This window comes from Rattus norvegicus, chromosome 5 (assembly GCF_021556685.1).
Source record: "Rattus norvegicus strain SHRSP/BbbUtx chromosome 5, alternate assembly SHRSP_T2T, whole genome shotgun sequence".
In the NCBI taxonomy this organism is placed as follows: Eukaryota; Metazoa; Chordata; class Mammalia; order Rodentia; family Muridae; genus Rattus; species Rattus norvegicus.
The window spans coordinates 52,946,019-52,958,392 of NC_141538.1; the positions used below are offsets into that span (position 1 = coordinate 52,946,019).

General features: G+C 40.1%; 1 protein-coding gene across 20 annotated transcripts in view; it reads left to right on the forward strand.

The window, feature by feature from the left end:
- The window catches only part of Rngtt (RNA guanylyltransferase and 5'-phosphatase), a 213,557-nt gene that overhangs the window by 5,751 nt on the left and 195,432 nt on the right, over positions 1-12,374 (forward strand). For 7 of the 20 annotated variants that reach the window (XR_015619686.1, XR_015619689.1, XR_015619688.1 and 4 more), the window contains 3 exon segments: positions 6,919-7,028; positions 11,338-11,441; positions 11,523-11,611. Coding sequence is in view for 10 of the 20 variants with exons in the window: in XM_087548857.1 (XP_087404983.1) it covers positions 6,919-7,028; positions 11,338-11,441; positions 11,523-11,611 (303 nt within the window). In the remaining 10 variants the exon portion in view is untranslated. 20 annotated transcript variants of the gene reach the window in all.

Consider the following 12,374-nt stretch of genomic DNA (forward strand, 5'->3'; position numbering starts at 1 on the left):
CTTGATGTGCCCTGGGAAAGTACATTGATTTGGCAAAGAGTTATCATTATTTATATTTCAGTAGTGGAGAAGACTTTGTACTAGAGAGAGTAGAGGAGGTCCAAGCAGAACCTTAGAAAGCTGGCATCTAGAAGTTGGGTAGAGGATAAAAGAAGGATCAAAGGAATGGAGGAAGAAGGGCTGGTAGGTGTTAGGTGAGTGGGAGACAGCAAGAGTCTGATATCTATCTGTATTCCCGGCCATCAAGAGACTGACGCAGGAGGATCAGCTTCTGGGCCAGTGTATGCTGCATAGTAAGACCCCATCTCAAAAAACCTAATACCAGGGGTTGAGGTGGGGAAGAAGCACAGACCCCATAAGTCTTGTGTTAGGGAAGGCAAGACAGCTTTTCAGGAAGGGGGTTGTTGGGTCCATGAAATGCTGCTGAGATGTTAAGGTGCTGTCGTTGTTGACAACTGTGAGAAGTGTTTTTTCTGCTTCCCAGGATGTAATCACCTTAGGAAAGAGAGGGATTTAAAGGTGTGGGGAGAGAATTCTAAATAGACTGCATGAGAACTCAACATTAGTTGTGAATTAGGTGTAGTTTTGAACAGGTGAAGTCATTACAGTTTTGTCTACATATACAAATAAATATTTTTACTCATTTTTTTCTCTGTTTTTGGAGTATGGTTTCAATATATAGCTCAGGATGGCATGACACTTGATATATAGACCAGTCCGGCCATGAGCTCACAGAGATCTGCCTGCCTCTGTGTCTCAAATGCTGGGATTAAAGGAGTACCTTACTATGCCTGGTGGGCTATAGATGTGGCTCAGTAGTAGAGTACTTGCCTGGGATATATAAGAGAAGAAAGAAAAAAGAAGGAGGAAAAAAAAAAAAAAAAAAAAGAAGGAGCTGGAGACCTGGCTCAGTGGTTAAGAGCACCAACTGCTCTTCCAGAGGTCCTGAGTTCAATTCCCAGTAAACCACAGGGTGGCTTACAACCATCTGTAATGGGATCTGATGCCCTCTTCTGTTGTGGCTGAAGACAGCTACAGTGTACTCCTATACATAAATAAATAAATCTTTAAAAAAGGAAAGAAAAGAAAAAGTTGTGAGAACTGAAAATGAAGCACAGTCAGGGAGAGTGAGCTTGGGTCTTATTCTTTTCTGGTCATGTCTGATCAAGGTGTCTTGTGCCTCAGTGCCATTCTCCCCTAGCTTTGGAAATATTCTGCCAGGATTGTACTGAAAATTTCCTGTGCCTTTAGTCTGCATCTTACTTCTTAGGTTTGGTGTCTTGTGTTGTTCATCTTGAATGTTGTGGTCCTGATCATTCATTTTCTTGTTCATTATTTGCATTTAATAATGCCTTAGCCTTGTCTTCACTCATTGATGTTCTTTCTTTCACTTGGTCTATCGAAATGCTTTCCACTACTTTTTGTTTGATCTATTTACTCTTTGAACTTTGGGTCCTGGAGAAATGTCTCTTGTTGCTCTTGCAGAAAACTCAGGTTCAATTCACAGTACCCATGTGGTTGCTTACAACTGTCTGTAACCTTAGTTCCAGGGGATCTGTTGTCGTCTTGTCTCCTCAGGCACTAGGCATGCATGTAGTCTACATAAATACACATAGGCAAGACACTCTTGAAATAAAAACAAATCCTTAAGAAGAAGCACAAACAATTGTGAATCACTACTGTTGGTTCTCTCATCAACAACAGCTAAAACTGAATTCTTGCTTGTCATTCCAGACATTCCATAGTTTTGGATTCAGTTTGGAAGAGTTGTGCTGCCATGTTTTTTCATGTTTCCTGGGTTTCTGAGTTGCCTGTGCTGTGATAAGTACAACTATTGGTGGCTAGCACTTCCGGCTTCAGGCGGAGGTCTTAGTGAGCACTTTGAGGGTTCAGTCCCTAGTACGACTCAGATAGGAAGAAAACTTCTGTAATAGTAATAACATCAAAACAAATCAGATAGAAAAAATATAGTACAAATCAAGAAGATAATATATGCTATCAGTTAATGTAAAAATATGAAGATAAAAATTGATAATGGGGCTAGTGGCTAGTGAGATAACTCAGTGGGTAAAGTTTGCTGTAGGACAAGAACTACAGCAAACTGTCATCTAACCTCCACATGCAAGCTGTGGGCACATATAAACACATAAATAAATACATGTAATAAAAATAAAACAATAAAATCAATTAAAATTTAGTTACATTTATTTAATAGCAGCCAGGTGAGAGGTGAGAGGCACCTGATCCCCTGAGCCCTACTGTCTAGCTCTAGGCTTGCTCTTCAGTCCTGCCTCCCCGTGGAAACCTTTGGGGGCCCCAAAACTAACCAGCTTAGAACCCTGCCTGACCACCCAGCCTAGTTGGACCTGCCTGGCATTGCAGTGGGTCTACCTGGGACAGCCTGCAGAGACGGGAACCTAGCATAACTATCCACTGAGAGGCTCCACCCTGCAACCAATGGAAAGAGGTGCAGACACTCACACCCAAACAATAGATGGAGCTCAGGGAGTATTATAGAAGAGTTGGGAGAAGGGTTGAGGGACCTGAAAATTATAGGGACTCCACAGGAAGAACAACAGAATCGACTAACCTGGACCATTGATGGCTCCCTGAGACTCACTAACCAAAGAGTGAGCTTGGGATGAACCTAGGCCCCATGCACATATATATGTAGCAGATGAGCACCTTGGTCTTCATGTGGGTTTCCCAACAACTGGGGCAGGGGCTGTCCTTGAACCTGTTGCCTGCCTGCCTGTGGGTCTCCTGCCCCTAAATGAACCACTTTGTCTGGCCTCAGTGGGAGAGGATGCACCAAGTCGTGGAGCAACCTGATGTGCGGGGTGGTGGGGGTGGTGGGGATGGTGGGGGTGGTGGGGGTGGTGGGGAGTGGTGGGGATGGTGGGGGTGGTGGGGGTGGTGGAGGTTAGTGGTGGATAGTTGGAGGGGTCACACCCAGAGGGAGTATTCCCCTAAGAGAAGGGGAAGGTGGAATGGGAGGAGAACTTGCACGAGGGGGTACTGGGAGGAGAGGAAAGGCTGATATTTGGTCGTAAAGTAGGTGTGGTGGCATGCCTTTGTAATTCCAGCACTTGGTGTGGGGAGGTAAGGGGATCAGACACAGCCTGTACTGTATTGTGAACTCAGAGTCAGCACATTGGCTTAGTAAGTAGGACACGTCACCATATTTTACAACCTGGGCTTGACCTCGGGGGCCTACATAGTGGAAGAAGGGAACTTTCTTTCCTGAAGGTTGTGTGGTGTTCATAGACACGTACTAAATAGATGCTTTAAAAAAACACACTGAAAAAATGAGATAAAGGAGTATGGTAGAGAAATGGAAAGAAAATTAAAGGAAAAACGAGGGGCTGGAAAGGTGGCTTAGCAGTTAGTAAGAACACTTACTACTCTTGCCCATGTAGAAACCCTGCCATATTGCATACATGTAATACTAGCAGTTGGGAAGCAGAAACGGGCAGGTCCCTGGGGCTCACCGTGTAGCCTCATCTGACAGCTAGAGTTCCCGGTGAGAGACAGTTTAAAAATTAAAGATAGGTGTCTCCTGAGGAACTCCACACACATGCATATATATGCACATACATGCAATTAATTACACACACACACACACACACACACACACACACACACACACACACACACACACGGTGTACTTGTACATGCAAACATGTTTCTCTTTCAAAAAAGTAAATTGTCCACATCTAGCCTCAACCCATGTGCTGAAGATTGAACCAGTGGCCTTCTGCATTCTAGGCAGTATTCTATTAATGTAGAGTTTTATCTGCATCTCTTATTATTCATTAGTTCTAAGTTGACCAGACTGAATTCTCTGTAGCCCAGGTAGACCTCGGTGTTTCTCTCCTTCTGCCTCATCTTTCTGGATAGCTGGGGTTACTGGCCTTTATCAGCAGGCTTGGCCATTTGTGTCATGTATTTCCGAGATTCCAAGTAAATTGAGAAATGAGACCTGACCCCTGGATTTAGCAGTGTGGTGGAATGCTCATTGTTGATTTTGAGTTTTATAGGAAACAAAAGTTTAAAAAAAGTCATATTTGGGTGAATGATATTTTTAAGACTAAATATTTTAGTTACCTGTTGTTATTTTTCTTCTTATTATTTGAAAATATAAATTAGTTTAAGTAGTGGATTAGTTAGATTTCTGTTATTGTGACAACATTTCTAAGGTAATCAACTTACAAAGAAACAAAGTTGCAAGCTGGAGAGATGGCTTAGTGGTTAACACAATTATGCTGCTCGTAGAGAGGATCCAGGTTTGGTTCCCAGGCCCAACAGGTTACAACTGTCTATAATTTCAGTTCTAAGGGATCTGATTCTAATTTTGGATACCTATGGCACCAGGCACCCATGTGCACATATGTATGTGCAAGCAGACACATATAAAATAAATACAAATATCTAAAAAAAAAAAAAAAAGAGCGAGAAAGGCTGTCTGGGCTTGGTGGTGTGCACTTTTAACGTATCCCATCTATCAGGAGGCTGATCACATGCTCAAGGCTAGCCTGGGTAACATAATAACCCTGTCTCAAAATTAAAAACAAAATTAAAAACAAAATCAGAAAAGGCTGGGCAATGTAGCTCACTGTTAGAGCACTTCACTAATGTGCATAAAATCCTAATATAGTCCACAGTACCACAGAAGGGATGGGGGAATGATTTACCACAGAAGGGGTGGGAGTGATTTACCACAGAAGGGGTGGGAGTGATTGCTTTGCTTGTTTGTATGTTATAGCTTCTTGCTGTATAGCTAGGTTGGCCTAGAACTTCAGATGTTCCTCTGTGTCCTCAGTGCTGGTATTTATTAGAGGCTTGCACTGTCATGCCAAGTGAGGAATCTGTTTTTGGTTCATAACTTGAGAAGTTGGAGCCTGGCCCTGATGATAAATCAGAACATCATGAAAGAGCATATGGTGGAACAAACTTATCCTCTTGGTGGTCAGAAAGTAAAGCTGAAGGGTATAAAATCAAGTTATATCCTTTAATGATATGCTTCCCCCAGGGACTTCCTCCAATTAGATTCTGCTGATGTTTCTCCTACCTCCTCATATAACTCAGTAAGTTAGGAATCTGTAGATAGCGAATCCAGTGATGAGGTCAGAGCTCTCATTATCCAATCATCTCCCAGATGTTGTGACTGTGAACACTGCTACATTACGGAATAAGCCTTCAACACTGGGAGTTTGGGAGAGATGAGATGTAAGACCTACAAACCAATTGTAATGTAATCCGAGCACTGAGTACTGAGCTCTGAGTTCAAGGCCAGCCTGGTCTACAGAGCTAGTTCCAGAACCTAGTAAGTGAGGTAGGGGAATCATTGCTTGTTTAAAGTCACATCATCTATATAGGTGTAGCCTGGGCTACATTGTGAGACAGTGTCTTAAACAGTCAAGTAAAACTCTAAACCATGACAAGTAAGTATTTAAAAAAATGCTCATTTAAGGTGATTTCCTTGATATTTTGGTTAATACCATCTTAACATAACAGGTTCCTCATGATCTTTCCTGAGATGTGGGTAAGCTTCAAAGATGGATATACGTAACAACCCCCACATATGACTGCGCTGGGGTGTAGCAGATAGAGCACTTGCCTGGTATGCACAAAGCCCTGGTTTTAGCCCTAGTGCTGTATTATTAGACCAGCTCTGTTGGGAGAATACCTATGACCACAGCATTCTGAAACTTGAGGTAGGAGAATGGAGAGAATTCAGGGTTACCCCCAACTACATAGCAAGTTTGAGTCTAAACTTGGTAGACTCTGCTTCAAATTATGACAAATAAATAAAACAACAACAAAAGAAATCCCCAAATATCAAAGCCATGTAATTAGAAACTTAAGCGAGTTAAACTGGGTGTGTTGACACATACATGTAATTCCAGCTTTCGGGAGATTGAGATATGTGAGACACTTCCTGGGTAGATGTGGACAAATGTTTATTCACCCCAGGTAGGGAATGATAACAGACAGAAAGGAAGATGCTACCAAAATCCAGCTGGTGAGCCAATGAGTTCTACTGAGGTTATTGCTTACAGGACCAGATGACTAGTGGTTTAAAGTTCGGATTCTTTAAAAGGAAAAAAAGATTTCTTTGTTTTATTTATGTGTCTGTGTGTAAGCCTGTGTAAGTGCACCACATGCATGCAGGAGTTTGTGGAGGCCAGAAGAAGGATTTGGATCCCCTGGAACTGGAGTCACATGTGCTTGTGAACCACCATATGGGTGCTGGGAATTAAACCCAGATCCTCTGTGAAAACAATAAGTGCTCTTAACAGCTAAGCCATCTCTTCAGACCCAAGTTTAGATTCTTTATGGAAGGTTCATTCATTGGTAATTTTCCTTTGTTCATATCATCAAATTTTAGAATTAACTCATAGTAATCTGTGTTTTTTAATGTAGTCTTTTAAAATACTGTTCAGAATGAAAGAATATTAGGGGCAGTTGCATTTGTAATTTTGTTTTTCCTTTTAAGCTATTAACAAGGTGAGGGTGGGCTGTAGCTCAATTAGTAAGACTTGCTTCCATCAGGAACCCTGGGGCTCCATACCAGGACTACATAGAGCTAGGCATGGTGTTACAAACGAATCCTAGACAGGGTTTCTCTGTGTAGTCCTGGCTGTCCTAGATCTAGCTCTGTAGACCAGGCTGGCCTTGAATTTAGAGCTCTGCTCGCCTCTGCCTTCCAAGTGCCGGAAAGGCATGCATCACCACTGCCCAGCTGAGAGTCAGTAATTTAAGATCATCCTCAAGTACACATTGAGTCTTAAGGCCAGCCTGGGATATGTGAGACTGTGCTTTATTATTTTAAGAAGGCAGTTTTGGAATAGAGTTTTAGTTTTTTAAATAATGGAAATTATTATCTATTATTAATAAATTATTATTAATGTTTAGGAAGATTCTTACCTCTAAAGACAATGCTGGGGCCAAGATATGATAGTCAAGTTGCTGAAGAAAACCGGTTCCATCCCAGTATGCTCTCAAATTATCTAAAGAGTCTGAAGGTAAGAAGCAAAGCGCTTTGCTACTCTTGTAGTACTCCCCTCTTGGTTTGTTCTAGGGCTTTTCTGTAAGTGAGGGATATATGTGTGTTCATGGGCACAGAGGCCGGAAGACAGTCTTGGGTATGGTCCTCAGGTACCGTCCACCTTTCTGTTTTTGAGATGAGATTTCTCATTGATAGATTCCTTATATATGTGTATATTTTTGGATGCTTCTACAGTAGTCGGTTCCATATGATTTTTGAAATTGACTTTAGTGGTAGTTAGTTATATTCTTTCCTTTTCTCTTTTTTCTCTTCCTCCCTATTTAATTCTCCTATTCTAGTATCTCTTAATTCTCCACAACACTATATTCTATCTCCTCTTCTTTGTGAGGTTCTCTCCTCCTTACTGGTCCCTTATTAGGTACCTAATCTCTGTGGTTATTCAGACTATGGCAAACATATTAAAAGCTTAAAACAAATAGCTACATTATTATAAGAGAACAACATACAATAGCCGTCTTTTTGAGTCTGGATTACCTCCCTCATGTTGGATTATTCTAGCTCCATCCATTTACTGGCCAGTTTCATTTTATAAATGGCCGAATAACATTCCATTGTGGAATTGTACACATTTTTATGATACGTCCATCAGTTGGTGGATATCTAGGCTACTTCCAATTTCTGGCTATTTATGAATAGAACAGCATTGCATGGATGAGTCTCTGTAATAGGATGTAGAGTTCTTCACTGATATGCTTAAGAGTAGTATGGGTCTTAAGGTAGAACGATTCCCAGATTCCTGAGGAATTGCCACACTGATTTCTATCCAGTTTGCATTACCCCAGCAATGAGTTAGCATTCCCCTTTCCCAGTATCCTCACCAGCATTGTTTTATTGATTTTGGCCATTCTGACTGGTGTAACATGAAATCTCAAGGTCATTTTAATTTGCATTTCTCTCATGACTAAGGCTGTTGAACATTTCTTTTACTGTTTCTCAGCTGTTTTTATTTTATCTTTTAAGAACTTTATACTTAATTCTGTACCTCATTTTTAAATTTATTTATTTATTTATTTATTTTTTCTTTTTTTTTCGGAGCTGGGGACCGAACCCAGGGCCTTGCGCTTGCTAGGCAAGCGCTCTACCACTGAGCTAAATCCCCAACCCCTTAAATTGATTTCTTGATGTTCAGTTTTTAAAGTTCTTCATGTATTCTAGATAAGAATCCTCTATCAGATGTTTAATTGTTAAAGATCTTTTCCTATTCCATAACCTACTACTCTGTTCTGAATGGTAGTATTCTTTACCACACAGAGCTTTTCAATCTCATGAGGTCCCATTTATTGTTATTCTTATTGTCTGTGCTGTTATGTCCCGTTAAAAAATTCTTTTCTGTGTAAATGAGTTCAATCCTATTTCCTACTTTTTCTTCTATTAGATTTAGGGTATAAGGTCTATGTTGAGGTCTTTAATCCATTTTGAGTTGAGTTTTATGCAGGTAATAGGTATGGATCTATTTGCATTCTCTTATGCATGGCTGTGCAGTTTGACCAGTATCATTTGTTGATGATGCTGTCTTTTCTCCTTTGTTTATTTTTGGCTTCTTTGTTAAAAAATAAAAATCAGCTTCCCATTGGTGTGTAGAAATATGTCTGGGTCTTTAATTCCATTGTTCAGTGTGTCTCTTCTTATGCAGTACCATGCTGTTCTTACTACAGTTGCTGAGTACAGTTGAGGTGGAGCACGGTGCTTTGATCTCCAGGAGTGCTTATATTCAGGATTGTTTTAATTCATTGTTTCTTTTCTTTTTTCTTTGTTTTGCCATTTGTATATGTTTGTATGTGTGTGTTTCCAAATTGAAATTGAAGATTTTTTTTTTTTTTTTTAGTTTCTGTGAAAAATTTGTGTTGGAATTTTGGTGGGAATTGCATTGACTATGTAGACTGCTTTGGTAGGGTGGCCACTTAATAATATTAATTCTTCTGATCCATGAACATGGGATATTTTTCCATCTTCTGATGTCTTCCTCATTTTCTGTCTTCAGTGTCATAAAATTTTAATTGTACAAGTTTTTCACTTATGTGTATTTTGTGTGTGTGTGTGTGTGTGTGTGTGTGTGTGTGTGTGAGTATGTGTTATACACAGACACAGACATAGACACACACACACACACATTTTGAAGCTACTATGAGGGGTACCATTTCCCTACTTTCTTAGGATATCTGTCAATTGTATAAAGGAAGATTACTGAATTTTGTGTGTGTATGAATTAATTTTGTATACTGCTACTTTGCTGAAAGTGTTTTTCAGCAGAGAAAGTTTCCTGGAGGAGTTTTTAGGATGTTTTATATATTAAATCTTCTGCAAATCAGGATACCTTACTTCTTTCTCCCTTTCCAAGTGTTACCCTGTATCTCCTTATTGCTCTAGTGAAGACTTTCCAATGCTATATGGAGTAGATATGGAGAGAGTGAATGTCCTTGTCTTGTTCCTAGTTTTAGTGGAAATGTTTGGAGTTTCTCTCTGTTTTTGTTCATGTTTGTTGTTGGCTTGCTTCTATGTCCTTTGTTGTTGTTGTTTTGTTTTCTTCTTAAATCCCCTCTAGACAGGGTTTCTTGGTGTGTCCCTGAGTGATCTGGAACTTCTGGTAGACCAGGCTGCCCTTGAATTTAGAGATTTGCCTGCCTCTGCCTCAGGTGCTGGCTGGGGTTCGTATTCTCTTTTTATCACTAGTCTCTCCTGAACTTTTATCTTGAAGGAAGGTTGCATTTTTGTCAAAAGCCTTTTCTGCATCTGATGAAACGATCATGTGACTTTATCTTTCTATTTGTTTAAGTGGTGGACTTAACACTTCTAGATTTGTAGGGCTTTTGGTAGGTTACCCAATCCAGCTTCAGTTTCCTTGATTATATTTTCTTGCTATTCTTACAAATTATGTGTGATAGGATATTGTGGAAGATATGTGAACTTTTTCTGGAGTTCAGGAATAAATTTCTTCTCTTTCTCTTTCCCCTCTATTTAATTTTATTTAGGAATTTTTTTGGACAAGGTGTCATGTGGCTCAGTCTCTGCCCAAAGTTGCTATACAGTTGAGGATGACTTTGAAATCCTGTTTCTCCTGTGTACCTGGCTTCGGAACTACATTAAAAAAAAAAAAAACAAAACCAAACCCTTAGATTATATATGCTTCTTGATTTTATTGAAAATGAAGTTAGGATTTTAATTTATTTCCAAACCCTTATCTTGTTTCTTTCTGATATCCAGGAAGAGAGATATACGTGCAGAGGGCAGAGGTTGATGTCTGATGACTTCCTCTGTCAGTCTCCAACTTATTTTTTTGAGACAATGTCCTTCACTGAACCTGGAGCTTGCTGCTTTGGCTAGACTTAGCTGGACAACAAAACCCCGAGGAGGATCGTCCTGTCTCCGCCTCCCAGCTCAGGGAGTACAGGTGTGTTCCCACACCTGCCTGTTGTAGTGGGTGCTAGGGATCCGAACTCAGGTGCTCATGCTTGCTGAGCAAGCACTTGGCCCACCCAGCCCTCTCCAGATCGGGAAGGGCTTAACAAATTGCAGAAGAGTCTCTTTTCATCCCCTCACCCCACCATGTAGCCCTGACTGTCCTAGAACTTGCAGATTAGTCTAGCCTCAAACTCAAGAGTTCTGTCTGCCTCTGGCTCACGAGTGCTAGGATTGAAGTGTGTGTTACTACACTTGGCTTCTGTTTTTGTTTTTTTTACTCTGCTTCTTTAAAGGGAATATAGTTCTAGGCATTAGTGTATTTTCATAAAATAGAAGAATTAACTAAGTAGAAAAGAAACACACTTGTGGCATGAATGGCTTCTTACATATTTTAAGACTGAGATATAGTATGGTGAATAGATATATATGGGGTTGTGGTGGCTACTTTAAACCTGGGGTGATGTGTACCGGGAGCTAGAGCTGTGCTCTTTCAGAACAACGCGGTCTGCTTCTAAGCGTCAGGCCTCTGAAGTATAGATTTATATATAGATATCAACATCAGAGATATAGACCAGAGATAGAGAGGAATGTGGCCGTGTTTTCCCTTGTGTATTCACATTTGGAATGTCGAGAGTGGGAATCTGTTTTGCTTATACTTGCTGCCCTTTTTAGCTTCGGGTTATTTCCCTAAGTGCCTGCTTGGATCTTATGTCTGGAATGCTTGGCTTCTTAGTTTAGAAGGTACTTTTCATTGTCAGCTGCTTGGTAGCCATGAGCATGCAGTGGATGAGCTCTAGTCTTGACTCTTACCCATCTTGTTGGAATAACTGTAGTAAATAGCAAATCTGCCTTTTTTCTTTTTAAAGGTTAAAATGAGCTTGTTGGTGGATCTGACAAATACTTCAAGGTTCTATGACAGAAATGACATAGAAAAAGAAGGAATCAAGTATATCAAACTTCAGTGTAAAGGGTAAGATGTAAGTTATTGAAAGTGAAATCTTTCATTGAGGTTTGAATCTCTTTTCAAAGAAACTTCCTTTTGTGTTCTCAGACATGGTGAGTGCCCCACTACTGAGAACACGGAAACATTCATTCGCCTGTGTGAGAGGTTTAATGAAAGAAGCCCACCTGAGCTTATAGGTAGGTTGGTTTCCTGAGGACAGTCTTGGTTTTTGTTTGTTATAGAAATTCACAAACAAGTAAAATAAAGCCTCATATGTAAGTGAAGTGAAACACTATACACCCAGTAATACTATTTTGCTGATATTTTCATCTCCATTCATTTTTAGTATTTTTTATTAGCTTTAATTAATTAGTTAATTGGTGTGTATCATATGTACATGTTTATATGGATGTGTGTATTTGTAGAGGTCAAGGCAGGAGGTCTCTTCCTAACCTGGAGCTCATCAGTTTGGCTGGCAAAGCTGGCCTCTGAGCAGGGATCTGCCTGTTTGTATCCCCTAGTGCTGGGGTTAGAGATGTATGCTGGATCCAGCTTTTATATTGGTGCTGGGGATCTGAACTCATGCCTGTATGGCAGGGGATTTTTCCAACTGATTCATCTTCCCTGCCATTTTCTGTGTATTCTAAAGGAAATCATAGATGTCATGTTATTTCACTATTTTAGAGTCTTTAATTGTTAAGGCATTTGGTTTTTATATAATCAGCATGCAATTAGTTTGCAAAAAAGAATACCTAAAAATTCCTTAATGTCAACTAAAACCAGTCCTCTTTTGGATTTCCTCACTTCATCTAAACTGTCTTTTTAAATTTTGATGTTTTGGGATAGGGTGTGGGACATCTCTGGTCTCCACATACATACACATAGAAAAAGAAAAAAAAAAACTGTAGCAATAGGTATTTCCTGTGTACTGTGAAGCACACAGCCTTCTGCACAACATTC